Source organism: Drosophila obscura, unplaced genomic scaffold, assembly GCF_018151105.1.
Source record: "Drosophila obscura isolate BZ-5 IFL unplaced genomic scaffold, ASM1815110v1 contig_1, whole genome shotgun sequence".
NCBI lineage: Eukaryota > Metazoa > Arthropoda > Insecta > Diptera > Drosophilidae > Drosophila > Drosophila obscura.
Window position 1 is genome coordinate 7,348,547 of NW_024542679.1, and position 15,113 is coordinate 7,363,659.

The 15,113-nt window shown below is 42.0% G+C and overlaps 1 protein-coding gene across 3 annotated transcripts in view; it reads right to left on the minus strand.

The window, feature by feature from the left end:
- LOC111072208 (hepatic leukemia factor) overlaps positions 1 to 15,113 on the minus strand; it is a 56,568-nt gene that overhangs the window by 41,049 nt on the left and 406 nt on the right. For 2 of the 3 annotated variants that reach the window (XM_022363932.2, XM_022363930.2), the window contains exon 1: positions 1,633 to 1,872. The exons of the other annotated variant lie outside the window; for it this stretch is intronic. In XM_022363932.2, the coding sequence (XP_022219624.1) occupies positions 1,633 to 1,735 (103 nt within the window). In that variant the 5' untranslated portion in view covers positions 1,736 to 1,872. Of the gene's footprint in view, positions 1 to 1,632; positions 1,873 to 15,113 lie in introns of those variants that run through there. 3 annotated transcript variants of the gene reach the window in all.

Here is a 15,113-nt window from a genome sequence, read left to right on the forward strand (position 1 = left end):
AGAAAATTAAAATGCTTTCCCAATTGAACATTTTTTTGTTCTGCCCCCTTTTCCCCCACAGAGATGTACAACATTGTCTGGGTTCTCGGTTGTTTCTATTTGAAGCCATATGCTGGTCAAGTCCAATTTCTTTTCTTATGCAAATGTCGTTTCAAGCAGACGGAGTGTGCAAGGAGGGGAAGGACGGGCTAGGGCTATCCACAAACCAAGACAGTCAGGAAAATTGCTGTGTAATTGTTTGGAAAAAAGAGAGAGAGAAATTCGAATTGAAAGTGCAATGAAAAATGGATGGAAAATTGATGCAAAAGTAAGATAAACGACAGCCTTGAGTCCTTCCAGCCGATTGTTAGGACATGGAATCGAATCCAGCGATTTGGATTCTTAAAAGATTTTCCTAAAGGGAAATGTATGCTTAAGAAAAATCTTATAAATATAAAGCATATAAACTGCACAGATTTTTAATTTAAATAAAAATGATTTCTACTAAAAACTCATTGAAAAATAAGATTAGTTTTATTCAAAACTTTCCTAAAAAAGATTCTTGATTTCTGGAAAAATTCCTCTACAATAAGCAACGAATCAGCCCTCCCCAATTACTAGTTTGATTAGCCATTAAAAATCACTCGTACTACTCGCATATGGCATTTCGATTACATCGTTTTGTGCCGCAATCGTTGCCCCATTAGGCCCCCTCAAGAGGCAATAGGTTCAGGCACTGATAACACGCTTCGCATCTGGAGTGGCAGTGGGGGGAACCGGTTGCTGGGTAGTGAGGGGGATCTTGCTGGGTCAACCCTCGTTCAATGTACTTCAATGACCTCCAACCTACACATCCCCCAACCCCACCACCAAAGACAGATACTCGTTCTCTCGTACTCGCAGATGACCATATGCCACGCTGTAACCTTGTGACAACCCTCAGTTCTAGCCGTGTGTCCCCGCCTCGCCCTTGGCTTCTTCTTCCTCGACGGTGGCAGGGGGTATTAACCTTATCAATTCTGATTCTGACATCGCATCAGTCGCATCTATTAGAGCTGTTAGTTAGATTCCGCTAAGCCCTGAAATCATTCCCTTAAATGGGTCATTGCTGGTACTCGCGCACACCACACACCCAGCCCCCCCTTGAATGCCCAAATGTCCCTGAATTCCCTTGATGGCACCCCGCTCCATTCCATTGATTTATGTTTTTCCCGTTGCAAACGGGAGAGGCATGAAAAATGCTTGGATTTTATACTAAACATTATTTTGCCATTAATTTGAAACGTGTCTACATCTGCGACTTCTTGCCCTCTCAATCGTCTTTCCCCCCATACAATATTTTGCATATTTCCGGTCATGCACTGACCCCCCCAAATCAAAAAATAATTCATTTTTATGGTTTTTCTTGGCTCTATTTAGAATTTTTATTTTCATGTGTTTCGCATTTTTCGGAAAGTTTTCAAGTGGAAGCAGATTGCCAGCACTTGGAGGTAATGTTTTTTGAGTATTACTGGAACCCTTGGATGAGACATTTGGGGTTATTTTTTTGTGGTATTTTTATTGTTTCAACATATCTGACTATATTTAGATATTTTCTGAGATACTATCCTAAACTGTTGCTGAATCTTCTGTAGTATTTTCACTGAGACTTACCATTTATGCCGCTGATCAATGGATAATTACCATCACGGCCGCCAATTAAGTTTTTTAAACCAGTTTCGATCAGTGTTGGGGACGATCGCTCCCTGTCGCTCATTTTTTCATACAAATTTCCGAAATTTTGTGATTATACACGAACCAAAAATAGTGTCTCGTTGCGGGGTTTTTGGTTTTGTTGGTTGTTTTTCTTGGATGTTGTTTTTTGTTGTTTTTTTTTGGGTGTTTTTTTTTATTTTGTGTAACAGTATTTCGAATATCAATTAATTTATAATCACACAACAATAACAATTATGTTAATTTTTTTTAAAACAGAATTTGTTTCTCACTTTTGTTGCTGTTTGCTTTGTTATTGATATTTTGATTTGTTTGCTTAGTTTAGTTACTTGTTAATTTGTTGGTTGATTTTTAATTTTATTTTGAATCACAATTGAAAATTAATTTAATTAAACCTTTGAAAATATTGCACGTTTCCGTTACGATTTATTGCTTTGTCTATATATTTAATATATATATATATATATATCAACTCTCTCTATATAGATATATGTATGTATGTTACTGGATTTGTTGTTAAGACTTTGTTTCTATATGCTGGCTATATAAATAAAGGCACCGCGAATATTCATTCAACAATTTATACGATCTTAAACTTTTTGCTTTATTTTTAAACTATGTAAAACTATTTTAACTTTCTTTTAATAACAACATTTGCGAGTACAACAAGAAATTTCGTTTATTTCTATAGCTGGGCTGTGTGTGTGTTTTTGTTTTTAATATATTTTATAATATATTCTATATTCCGTTTCGATAGAGGAGTAGGATAGTTCTTTCTTTCTGCTTGCTGCTGCTTTGCTGACTTTTTTGGTTACTTTTTAGCTTAGTTTGTATATTGTTTGTGTTATTGCTGTTTGTTTTATTCTTTTGTTTAATTGAATTTGTTGTTTCATTGGCTAATTAAACTTTTTTTATAGCCTTCCCTCGTGCGTTCCTGCTGCTGCTACGGCTACTGTTGCTGCTGCTGCTATTTCAAATGCCGAATGCGTTTCGCTTTTTCCTTTGGGGCGATTTTCTTTCTTTTTTCCTTGGTTATTTTTTGTTTTGTTTTTTTTTTTTTGTTGACAATTTTCAGTTTCGAAAAACGTTTAACGCTGCTGCTGTTGCTGCTGCTGCTTAAATGATGTGTTGTTGTTGCTGTTATTTTTTTAGTGGCGGCACTAAAAATAAAATCAATTGCTTTTCTTTTGTAGAGTTCTGCTGCTGCTGCTTCTTCTGCTTCTGCTGCTTTCTTTGATTTCTTGTGTTGCTGTATGTATGTATCTGTGTGTGTGTGTGTGTCTATGTGTATTCGATATATATCTTATTGTACAGTTATAAAGCACTAATATGGCATTTGTATAGACTTTAAAGTCGCGCTAACCCGCTCGTCACTGGGTCGCCCGGCGTGCGATAAAGATGGAGGCAGAGACAGAGTCAGAGTCACCGTTAGAATCAGAGCTTTGGCTGGTGGGTGGTGGGGGGTATGTGTATGGTCTCGTGGGTGTTGATCGGGCAGGATGGCAGCCTTCGAGTGCGAGAGAGCGAGATAGAGACACAGGGAGAGAGTGTGAGAGAGAGCGCCGAGCGTTGGAAACGAACTACGAACGACGACCGTACGACAGGGAAAATCGATGGAAAATGTTGACAGCTCCTCGCACACACACTTAAACACTCGGACGCACGCATACGTATACGCACGCACAACCACAACAACAACCGTTACAAGACGCACGCACACAAACACACACGCGCGCTGGTGGAGAGAGGGCGGGCAGTAGTAGTCTCGTATTTTTTGCTTAAATATTTAGCAAAAAATTATTGGAATAACTGTGTAATTGCCTTTGGGGAATTACGCTTAACGGATTGTGCAGTTTACGGTTCTGTTGGTTGTGTTACGGTTTTTGATGAACGCGCGGCGTATCCGTGGGCCTCTCCCGTGCAAGTATGTTTGTATCTCAACGAACGCTCGACTAGTGTTCGACCGCTTCGTGTCGCTTGCTCGTTGTGGGTGTCGTTCGTGTAGCTGCTGCTGCTGCTGCTGGTGCTGGTGCTGCTGTCGTTGTCGCTGCTGCCTCTGCTCCTATCGACTGAGCGCGCATGTGACAAGCGCCAGGCCACCGCTGCTGCCTCTGCTACCCCGTATTCGAAGTTCGAAAGGTCGAAGAGGATGCGGAAGCGGAGAGAGCACCGCCGAAAGTCTACACAAATGCCACAGAGAGTAAGAGTGAGAGAGAGAGGGAGAGAAAGAGAGCGAGAGAGGAGCTTCCGTTGCAGTTTCACCGAAATGCACTTTTGACAGATAGACAGACAGACAGCGAGAGAGAGAGTGCGCACAAGTCAGCTGATTGTTGTTTCTGTTTGTTTTTTACTTTGCTTTTTGCACTTTGAAACGCACACAGATAAACCGCACACACACACACACACACACAGATACACACTCTGGCAGAAACACGCGCGCCGTGCCGTGTCGTGTCGTTCGTTTTGTAGCTTTTTTGGTTGTCAGGCTAATTTTTTTTTTTTTTTGCCTTTTTCTTTTATTTTTTTTTATTTTTGTACTTTGTGTTTTACTTTGATTTTCCTTACTTTTACTGCTGCTCACACGTGCTTTCTTGGAGCGGGCAAGCTTTTCCTTTTAGCGAAGAGTATTAAATTTTCATTGTATTTAATTTTTCGGCACTCTCGGGGGCTTTAATTTTGAATTTTAACAAGTTTTTATGATGTTTTTGATTGTATTGTAATTTAAATTAATTTGCCTTTAGACGGCGCTGAATGTTGAACTAACTCTGACTGGCACACGCGCTCGTTGCAAAGTGTAGAAACACGCCGATGCCGCTGCCGCTGCCGCTGCCACTGCTGCCCGATGGCGATGCCGCAAAGACAGAGAGCGAGAGAGAGAGAGAGAGAGCGCCAGAACGCCAGAGCGAGAGCGAACGCAAACACAGAGCTAAGGGCAGACTCACAGATGCACAGATACACGGATACGCCGCGGCGGCAATTCCTCATGTTTGAGATACACGGCGACACAGCTTAGAACCATGTGGCTGCTCTCTCTCTGTCTCTCGCTCTCTCACTCTCTTTATGGAGGGGCAATATTTTTTGGCAACCTTTTTGTCGTATGGCGCGCGCATCTAACTAAAGGCAACAACAGCAGATAATCTGGCCCAGGGAGCTTTGAGTTAAGCTTAAGTGAAGCTCTCTCTCTGCCTCTCTCTCTCTCAGTCACTCTTTTTCTCTTTCCGCTTTAAGCATTCTAATTGCCTTCTAATGCATACGCACACACACATAGATCTTTTGGCATTTTCCACTGCGTCTCAAAGTTCAATCTGATATTGCCCTGCTCTCTCACCAAACGCCTAACGCTCCTGCTCAGTCTCTCTCGGAGAGGATCGCCGGTCTAGCTTTTTTTTTTGTTTTTTTTTTTGTATTTATTTTACTCATGCAAAAGTTGTTGTTGTTGCTCTTTTTTTTTGTTTTTGCTGTTGGCTTGGCTATTACGTCAATGGAACAGAAACGCTGACGTTTGTAGTTGTATCTGTATCTGCGCGAGTGTATCCCCCCCGTATCTGTATTTGTATCTTTTGCCTGTGTTTGGCACTGCGGCAACTAGCGTTCATTTCAATGTTTTTACGTTCCATCTCTCTCTCTCTCTCTCGCTCTCACTCAGTGCCTCTCTTTTCTTCCCTCTCGGATTTATCTACGTTTCTTTATTTTTCACTATTTCGGTTGATATTTTTTTTTTTTTCTAATATTATTTCTAATATGTATTTGTGACGACGTCGACGCTGACGCTAACGCTGACCGCAGCAGCGCTCACGTGAGTGATTTTCAAAGCTCTATGAAAACCTTTTTAATGTGTGGAAATTTTTGTTTATTTGTGGATTTTTTTTTTTTTGCTCGTTTTTCTTCACTGTAATTTGTATAAATAAACATTCGAAGATACTCGCATAGAGAATCATCATCACGATAGAAACGAGAACTTTGTTGCAATTCACGTGGGTCGCGCGGGGTGAAGGGGTGGAGGGGAGTGTGGCATGAGGTGTGGCAGTAATTAGAACGCCTTGAAATTCGTCTATAAATGAGGGGCAATACACGAAAAGAATCACACAATTGATAAGAGCAATCCCCCAATTCCAAAGCCCCATAGCATCGATGCCCGGCGTAAAAAAAATGATTAAATTATAATAAATACATATGTACATATATGTATATGTATGTATGTATTTATGTACTTTAGCGAATATGTTTTTAATAGTTTTTATTGAAATTTATTCAAAAATTCATACAGATAGAGGCACTTAGTAGAGAAGAGCTGTGGTATTAAGTACAGTCACCGCATAGTTCACAGCTTGGTAACATTATACGAATATTTGTATTATTATTTGTATTATCGATGAATAGGTCGCTTATTCGAAGATAGATGGAATAGTTGTTAGTGTAGAAATGTAGAACATAAAATCGATTAATGTATCGAGCAATCGGGGGTATCAATTGATAAGTAAAATCACTCCTTAAATCGATGATGAAAGAGTTTAAATAGCCTTTGGTTTAACCCTGATCAAGACATTGTCTGATCTCCCCCCATCCCCCCCCTCCCACTGACCTTTTCCTAGTGCCAGTGAACCAAGTGTATGTAAGTGCTACCACTAGACAACCTTCAGATCAACTAAAACTACAAAGCAAATCAAATGAAAATATTTTAACCAAATTTGAACGTACAGAGAGAGCGAACCAATCTGCGATACGTACTATTTTGGCCATTGGTGTGAGATGGGGCGATGATGGTGACTCAGGGCTGAGATATGTCAGAGAACATACAGATACAGATACGGAATACGGTGTACGGTATATGTATATGGTAGAAGGTACCCAAAAACTCAATTTCTGGGAAAGCAAACAGAACGAACACCCCCGAAAAAGTGTCGCCTGTCATCATGTGACATGAAGAACTAGGAAACGACGACAGGAGAGCAGCAGCAATACCAATGCCTTCCAATGCGAGAATATCTGAAAACTATACAGAAATATCTACATTTATGTACATATGTATATGTATATGTATCTGAAGATAAAGATGTATTAGGTAGATAGATGGATGGATGTACTTTTCGACTGGCCATATGATGGCGGAAACGTCATTCTCATTCTCATTCAAAGAAGAATCCTCAGTCGTCCCTCTGAGCAAAACGAAACGTGTTCAAGCGCAATAAATTATAAATGAGCCGAGCGAGAGGCGACGCAACTTTGGCAGATGGGTTTGACCCCCGCTAAACCCCCTTCCGGTAGATGCACAACAGAGTCTAAGGCCAAGACACAGCTAGAATGTAGCTAGAATGTGGGGTGTTGTTGTGTGGGAGTGTGGCAGGGCGGGAGGAGTGTAGTGTAGTGTTTTGGTTGGAACGCATTTTGAAGAGGAATTCTGAAATTGTATTCTGAATTTTCAAGGCAGACAGATACCAAAAATACGAGTAGTTCCAACAATGTTGTGCCTGCCGACTGACCGCCCGCCCGCCCATCACAACGACATGTCACGACTGTCAAGGAACTGGCTACAAACACCTCTCTTTCTACAGATATGCAGATATACATATATATGTATATTATACATACATAGGTATATACATATCTCTATATAGATATCGTACACATGTACATACATATATCCATGTGTATCTGCAGCACCAAAAACGAAAAACTTATTTGCTTTGGCATTTCTTTTTCTGAAATGTCGCAGGCAGCATTTCGAATGGATTTTTTTCAGTTTTTTTTTTCAGTTTTTTGAGCCGGAGGTCTCTGTGGTACTGCTGCTGCTGTTACTTGTTGCTGCTGGCAAATATTGTCGCACACCTTATCGCGAGGGACTACCCATCAGAGCACGCATTGCACGCATATCAGTGGGCAAACATCAGACCCGAAAAACCGAAAGAAGCGCGGCCAAACAACATTATCATTATCATATTCCTTATCAAAATCCATCAGCAGCAATCCAATCCAGCCTTGGGAACCCATCAACTCCGAGCAGCTTTCAGTTTTTAAGAGCAGGATTCTTAGATTGAAGTAAGCCGAAATTCGAAATGCGTTTAATTAGTGGAAATTAACACCGTCTTGTGAGGGATGTTCGATGTTCGTGCTTAGGCGATCTGTGGGATCATCTAATAGAGCGGTTTTTGTAGCGCTCTTCCCCTCCGCCCTCTGTTTGTTTCTCTAATTTGTCTCACACACACACAGACACAGATGGAGATTACCCATTATCAGCCTGCATATAAATATGTGCATACATATGTACATATGTATGTATGTGTGTGTACTCGTACATAGAGATCTTTGAAAGATCTGAACTGAACTACATTTTGCTCTATTTGAAATCTCGCACATTTATACGAAACGAAACGAACGAAACGAAAAACGGACGACGACAACCGACAACGGACGACAAGTTGTACAAATTAACGTACAAATGAATGACGGAATTAGTACGTGTGCTCTTTGTTCATCAACAAAGAGGGTGGTGGGGGGAGGGGGATGGGCTGGGGAGGAGTTGAATTGGAGCGTTAGAGGGAGAGTAACTTAGACTTATATCTCTATCTAGAGTCTAGACTCTAGAGGGTCATCATAGCTGGGGTTGGGTAGGAGATGAGGCCTCTACACATTTTCCTCTATTAAGTAAAGCAATGTGATCTTTAATCTTTAATCTCGAATCTCAATGTGGAGCACTACTATCTTTCAGTTAACATGCCTCAGTTGGATACACCCAGATACACCAAATACAATATATCCACTTTACTACTGTTGTGGCAATTCATTAGCAACACGCAAATGAATTAATAACACCAAACTACGAGAATATATGTACATATATCTTTCAAGTTTTTCCTTTTGTGAGCATATTTTTCGAGTAGATGGGATGCACAGAGTGGGTGGATGGGGAGGGGCAGGGCAGGGGCAGGGATAGGGATAGGGAATAGAATATGGAATGATTGTTGATTCGTAGATACATATGTACATATGTACATTTGAATTTGTCCGCTTGAATAGATTTCTAGAGATGCACGGATAAACACACACAGAGAGTCTGATAATTAAATTTAATTATGATGAGAATTGGGTTTTTACCCCGCCATTTGCTAGTCAAGTTAGCATGAGGGTTGGAGGGTTGCAGGTAGGAGAAACATCAGCAGGTGGCAGCAAATTTAGATAAATACGGAAATAAATGGTATATGTGTGTGTGTTTCTATGATAGCATCAAGGGTAAAGAGTTGTCGATTAAGATAACATTAGAGAGCATTATATACATGCATATTGATTAAATAAAGAACGATTACTATATTACTTTGAGAACTTTTAGTTCTTAAACTTCTAAATCTCGATTTCCTTTTGCCGCAGAATTTCCAGCATACCACACAAGAACCTACATCAAAGAAATGCTCCCCTTGGTTCATCTCCCATTTCTGGTCGTACGATTTATAAAGTGTCACAGAAATCCCAGAAATGTTTTTTGGGTTATTTCCTTTTTACAGCGGCCGCCCCCACCTCTTTTTCCTCCCACTGACTTAAATGCTCCACAAACAACAAACAAATAGACAGACAAACAGACAGACACACGAGACGGAAGGAAAGTAAATTTTCATTTTGCTCCACTCAAACATTTTTCCAACTAACTCCAACAACAATATTGATAATTTTAACTGCAGCCAACGAAAAAAAAAAACGACAAATGCAAACAGCAGCAGTAGAACAGTAGGAGGAGCGGCAGCGGCAGCGGCAGCAGCGAAACGAAAGAAAAGCTCGGAAAAGCGTCAATGCCAAAACGAAAAGACAGAGAGGGAGAGAGAGAGCGAGCACGTGACGGCATCAGCAGCAGCAGCAGCAGCAAAAGAAAAGTAAACATGCACCACACCACCCTACACTCACCCCCAACTAACACCATCCCCCTCTCCCACTCCCACTGCCACTCCCGCTGCTGAGTGTGCCACCGCCCACGCATGATCATTTATAAACTGTCAGTGTCAGGGGGATTACAGTGTGTGGGGTGGGGTGAGGTTGGCATGGGGTGGCGTGGGCTGGTGCAGGGCCGGAAATGCCTTAAGTGGAAGCTCACGCACTCAGCCCAGCCCCCACCCCACCCCCGCAGAAGCCAGTTAAACCTTGCAACTCAAACAAAAGCGAGAGATAGGAGAAGAAAATTTGCCTAACAGCCTAAGCGCGAGCTTGGGCATCCACAAATACAAAGATACAGGTGCTCATATCGGTTTCTATATAAAAAAAAGCATAAGAGATGCCACGAATCCCCAACGTAATTTCATTGAACGATTTCCCACAACACCCCACTATCATCGTACTTTACCCCACTTCCTTGGTCAGTCGATTGGGCAATCGTTTACCATTTCTATTGGGCAAACTGTTAATTGAATTAGTTTTTGTTTCCACCTTCCTTCGTTATACTTTTCTTATCAAGTGGGTAAGAGATATGGCATCGGCTTAGGATTGGGTATATTTTTTGTAGTTTCTATTCATTCCTCTTACGCTTCTCCTTCTTCGCGTGGTCAGCAGGGGGGAGGGGAAATGTATGTAAATTCAATTTAAATTTTGCGTGTGACGTTGGCAGACATTGGCGCGTGTTTCATGGGGACAGAGGGGTGTGGTATAGGTACCATAGAACTATGGCTACATAAATTATTTATACACTCTCCCCAATACATTTCACCTTGAACCACAAACATTTTTCGTAAAAGTTTCATTTATTTTTGCCGAAACCAAAAGAACAAATAAATAAAGATCTATGCAATGGAAAGAAATGTGGATGGGGGATATACATACATATGTACATACATGTATGTACATACATGTATGTACATACATATATGTATATGTATATCTCTTTCTGTTGATTGCTTTTTGTTGTTTGTAATTGTCGAAAATATTTTACATTTATTTTTGAGAAATCTCAACAATTTTTCAATTTACTGTCAGGCAGCATCAGCAGCAGCAGCAGCAACGCCACCGCGCGCTGAGGCAACTGTCAATTAACGCAGCATTAGATAGGTATGGGTTAGAGAGGGATTCTTGGCCGGGCGGTGAGTGGGGTAAGACATGGGCTTAGGTCTGGTGATTGATCTGTGCGACCAGTTCTTGGTTGGGGGGCGTAAATGAGAAACCGAAAATGTCAGAGCCCCACCAACCCCAGACCTTTGCTCCTGTGACAAGTGTCACTTACATTGAGTTTTTACCCCCAAAAAAAAATACACAAATCCCTTCCACTGTCAACGTCACATCTTCCCACGACGCTCACCTTTCACCCACACACACACAGGCAGACCATGGCAGAGACACGCACACAACCTTTCCCTTTCATTGTCATTGCTCCTGCCAATACATCAAGTAGAATAGAAAAATAGACAGAAGAGGAGAGCAAGAGCAGGCAGGAGCTGAAGCAGCAGCAGCAGGCCAAGGCATATTAATGCAGGGCAATCATTGCCAGAAACTGCTCTCGCGATATTTTCAAGGAGCGAGAGAGACTGGATAGAAATATGTCCCTCAAGTGCAAGAGTTACTCACCCCCAAATTAAGAGACCTTGCCCCGGCAATGGCTCTCAAGTGGCACATTTTTTCCATCATCTGTTAATACTCAACGATGCTGGCGCAAAAACAACAAGTACACATACAAAACAAAACCAGAGAGAGAGAGTCCGTGATAAGAGATGTGGAGAGAGAGAGCTGCTCAAGCAGCCTAAAGAGAGAGGCGCTCGCAACTCCACCTCACCTCCAAACGCTCCTCCACGTGGTTTTCAATTAAAACTTGCGCCGGGCGTGTTCTCTTTCTCTCACTCTGCTGTACCGTGGACTGGGATGCTGTGGAACACATGTGGGTCTGTGCTGGAAAATTAATTACAAAACGCGCTTGCTTCAATCATTTCAGGGAACAGTGGTCCCAATTTAATTTGTATGTTTTGATAGATCAATTTCAATTGATGATAATATTTCGAGCAAGGGCACCCTATACAGTCCCTCAGTATTTAGCCCGCATGGCAATTACATTGATTATGCTTGCTAATCGATCTGCTCTGTCCCACTGTGCTCTAACTGCTGTGCAGCTGAACCTGTTATTAATGCCGCTCTTGCTCTCATTCTGCTGCCCTCTCTTGCTGAGCTTGGCCTTGTCTGCGACGTGTCGTGATATGGAAATGTGTAAATTATGTTTTGCAAGTCTCTCCCCATACACTTTACCACCCTTCTCTGACCCACACCTCTATCCTCTCTGACAATTGTTAATAATTTTGCTGAGCAAAAATTTTTTTTTGGTTTCTGCATTTTATTTTTAGTGCGAAATTTTATGGCCAATATAATTTTTGTTTATTCTGTTTATTTTCGTGCACTCTTCACACACACACACACTCATACACACACACGCACAGGCTCTCACGCACATTCGTCACGATTTCTGTCATAAATAAAAAGCTTTCTGGCTTATTGGACGTTTTCATTAAGTTTTTGTTGCTACTGCCACTCCCCTCCTCTCCCTGTGATGATTGGCCAATAAATGTACATATAGTTTTGCGGTCTGTCTGGTGGCTGCTTTTATCGTTATTGTTGTAAATTGATTGCTTGCAATTTGTATTCGAGAGGCATCCATTCGTAGGCAAAATGTACCGTTTTTGTAGTCTGTGCTTTATATGGCGCCTTTTAATTGAAGCGCCGCCTGTTGTATCTGTCTGTCGCATAAGTCTCTCTCTCTCTCTCTCCCTCTCTCAAGGTAGAATAAACAGAAGGTAGAGCAAGCAAACTTGGCAGCCCAAAGAGAGCAACTGCAGAGTACCTTCTGTTACCTATACACCTATGGACTCTCTCCAAAACCCGAGCTCTCTGCTGCTCCCTCTTCGTGTGAAGCCTCGTTTTGCGGTGGCAATGAACGATCGAATCGAATAGATCGTTGGGTTGGGGTCGTTCTCTCTTCGTTCAACACGTGTAGATTGATATCGGCCACGATAAAGCTCGGCTCGGCTCGGCTCTCTCGATCTACCCCACTCTCTGTTGTAACGTAGCACTAATTAAACACCGTCAGACACAAACACACACACTCACAATCTCAGATTGCGCCGCAGACCACAATACATGTGTATGACATAATACACGTCGCGTCGCTTTGCCGTCCCCTCCCCCCAGCTTTCACTCCCATTTCATTTCAAGCCCCCTTTTCCGCACAGCCCCATAAAAACCCATTTCGCATCGCAATTTGAATGGTTGGCTGCTGCAAGTGCAAGAGAGATGGCACTTGATGGCGCTGCAGTTTGGTTTAGATTTATGTTTATACTGTTATTGCAGATTGACGTAATACCAGAAGATGATGGAAAGGCATGGTGAATGGAGAGGGGGGGGAATGAAACACAACTGTATCCTGAAGAGGACTTCTGTGGATTTGTTCTGAGTTTAATGATTATTTTTAGCTTATCGTAGTTGAATGTACAGCCCGTGATTCGGTTGTGATTTCACTGCAAATTTTCCATAATTCTGCGGAGATTATTGAAACCCCTTCAACAGAAAAAAAAAAGCGCCTGACTCGCAGAACCGCTCAGAAATGTTCCAAAACGCACTTGAGCACCATTAGCATAAGGGGGGGACTGGACTGGAGAGGCGTAGGTCTCTCCATTTCTGTGAATTTTTGCTGAATTTTATGATTATTTTTAGCTTATCGTATGCATATATCCCGTGATTCAGTTGTGATTTCACTGCAAATTTTCAATAACTCTGCGGTCAAGCTGGGGTTATTGAAACCCCTTCACTGACGAGCAATGGAAACCCCCTCTCCATATGGAATAAATCCCCCCCATAAGCATGTTTTCATGAGCAATCATTTATCTAATCCAGCTGGAACTCCCATTAGCATTAAGGGGGGACTACTGTACCCACGCCTCGCCAATCTTAAAACATTCGAAATCATCACGCCACTGAGAGTCCAAGTCCATACATAACTGACCGCCCGAAGACCCGAAAAAAAAAAAAAACACGCCTGACTCAGAGAACCGCTCAGAAGTGTTCCAAAACGGCCCCGGACAAGGCGCGTGCCAAGGCTTGAAGGGGAGTCGCGTGTTCGAATGACCCGAATTACGGAATAGATTAATGCTACTCAAAGATGATAATGCTACCACAGATCATTTTTTGTTGCATTCTCCACAAATTTTCCATGCCGCGAAGCGTGCGTCGCGATCTTATCAGTTCAAAAGTGAATGGAACGATCGGATCCAGCCCCCGAGCAGACCATGTGATCAGATCGCGAGCAAGCGAGAAGCGCTCTCTGAGCTTTTGTGAAGCTTTAAAAAGTTGCTAGAAAATGCTGTTACAGTGTGGATTTAAATGGGGGGCTTTTCATTATAGTGGTGGGGCTTAAAAGATCCGACATATGTATTTTCTAAACGTGAATGATGAATGGTACGGGTAATTTCTGTGTGTGTTTGTCGTAAAAGTTTATAATTAAATTCGTCGTCTTCCCTTCATCCAACATTCTCAGCCACAGCTCAGTTTTTTATGCGCAACTATATCATCATCATGAGGGTAAATATTTATAGTCGCCTGGTAACCTCGCTGTAGCTGTCGCTGCTGCCTGCTCTACTCCTGATAACGCCTCCAACGGCGACAGCGACAGCGACTATGATGACAGTGCAATTGATTATAGAAGGCGGCGGCGTCGTCGTTTATATTCTGGTTTTCTATTTCACAAATGTGGACAGCAGTCCGTCATGGCAACCCAAGGAGCCTCACAGGTTTTATCGAATTTCCTCCCCGCCATTTGATTAGTCTGATATCAAAGGCCATAAAAGCCGACCGTCGATCCAATGGGGTCAGCTTTGGGTGTACTCTCTGGCCCCACTACTGCTCCATGCATATCGATCGCAGGTGATCGGATTGGGTAAATTCGGGCTTATCTTACGGGAAATGTTTTGCAGAGGGTGGATAGGGTTTTTTGGGAGGGCTGCGGCTACACAATACATACATACACATATCAATTAGGCGGCATCTGGAGGGAGCTAATTAGTGACAGCGACAGTTGTGCAAATTATGAATTATTTATTGCATTGTACAGTGGGCACTCTGTTAGGAACACTTTTTTGAAAAATTAAGCAGAAACATCCATAAATAAAAGGAGTAAGATAGTAAAAGTACAAGACATCATTCCACTGTACCAAGTGCCATTCCACTGTAACTATATCGAATCAAAAAAAAACTGCCTCTCTTTCACCAATTTTGCATATGTATGTACTATATTAACCGCTATTTGCCAGAGCCACCCTCCGCCACCAACGAATAACAAACAAACGGGGGAATACAATAAAAAAAAACCAATTTTCAACAATCAGAAAAGCAAAATCAAATAATTTGTCACATGTTGCCTCGAAATCTAGTGGGGGGGGGTTTGGAGGGACGGTGCCGATTGTTTAACCCGCGCAAAA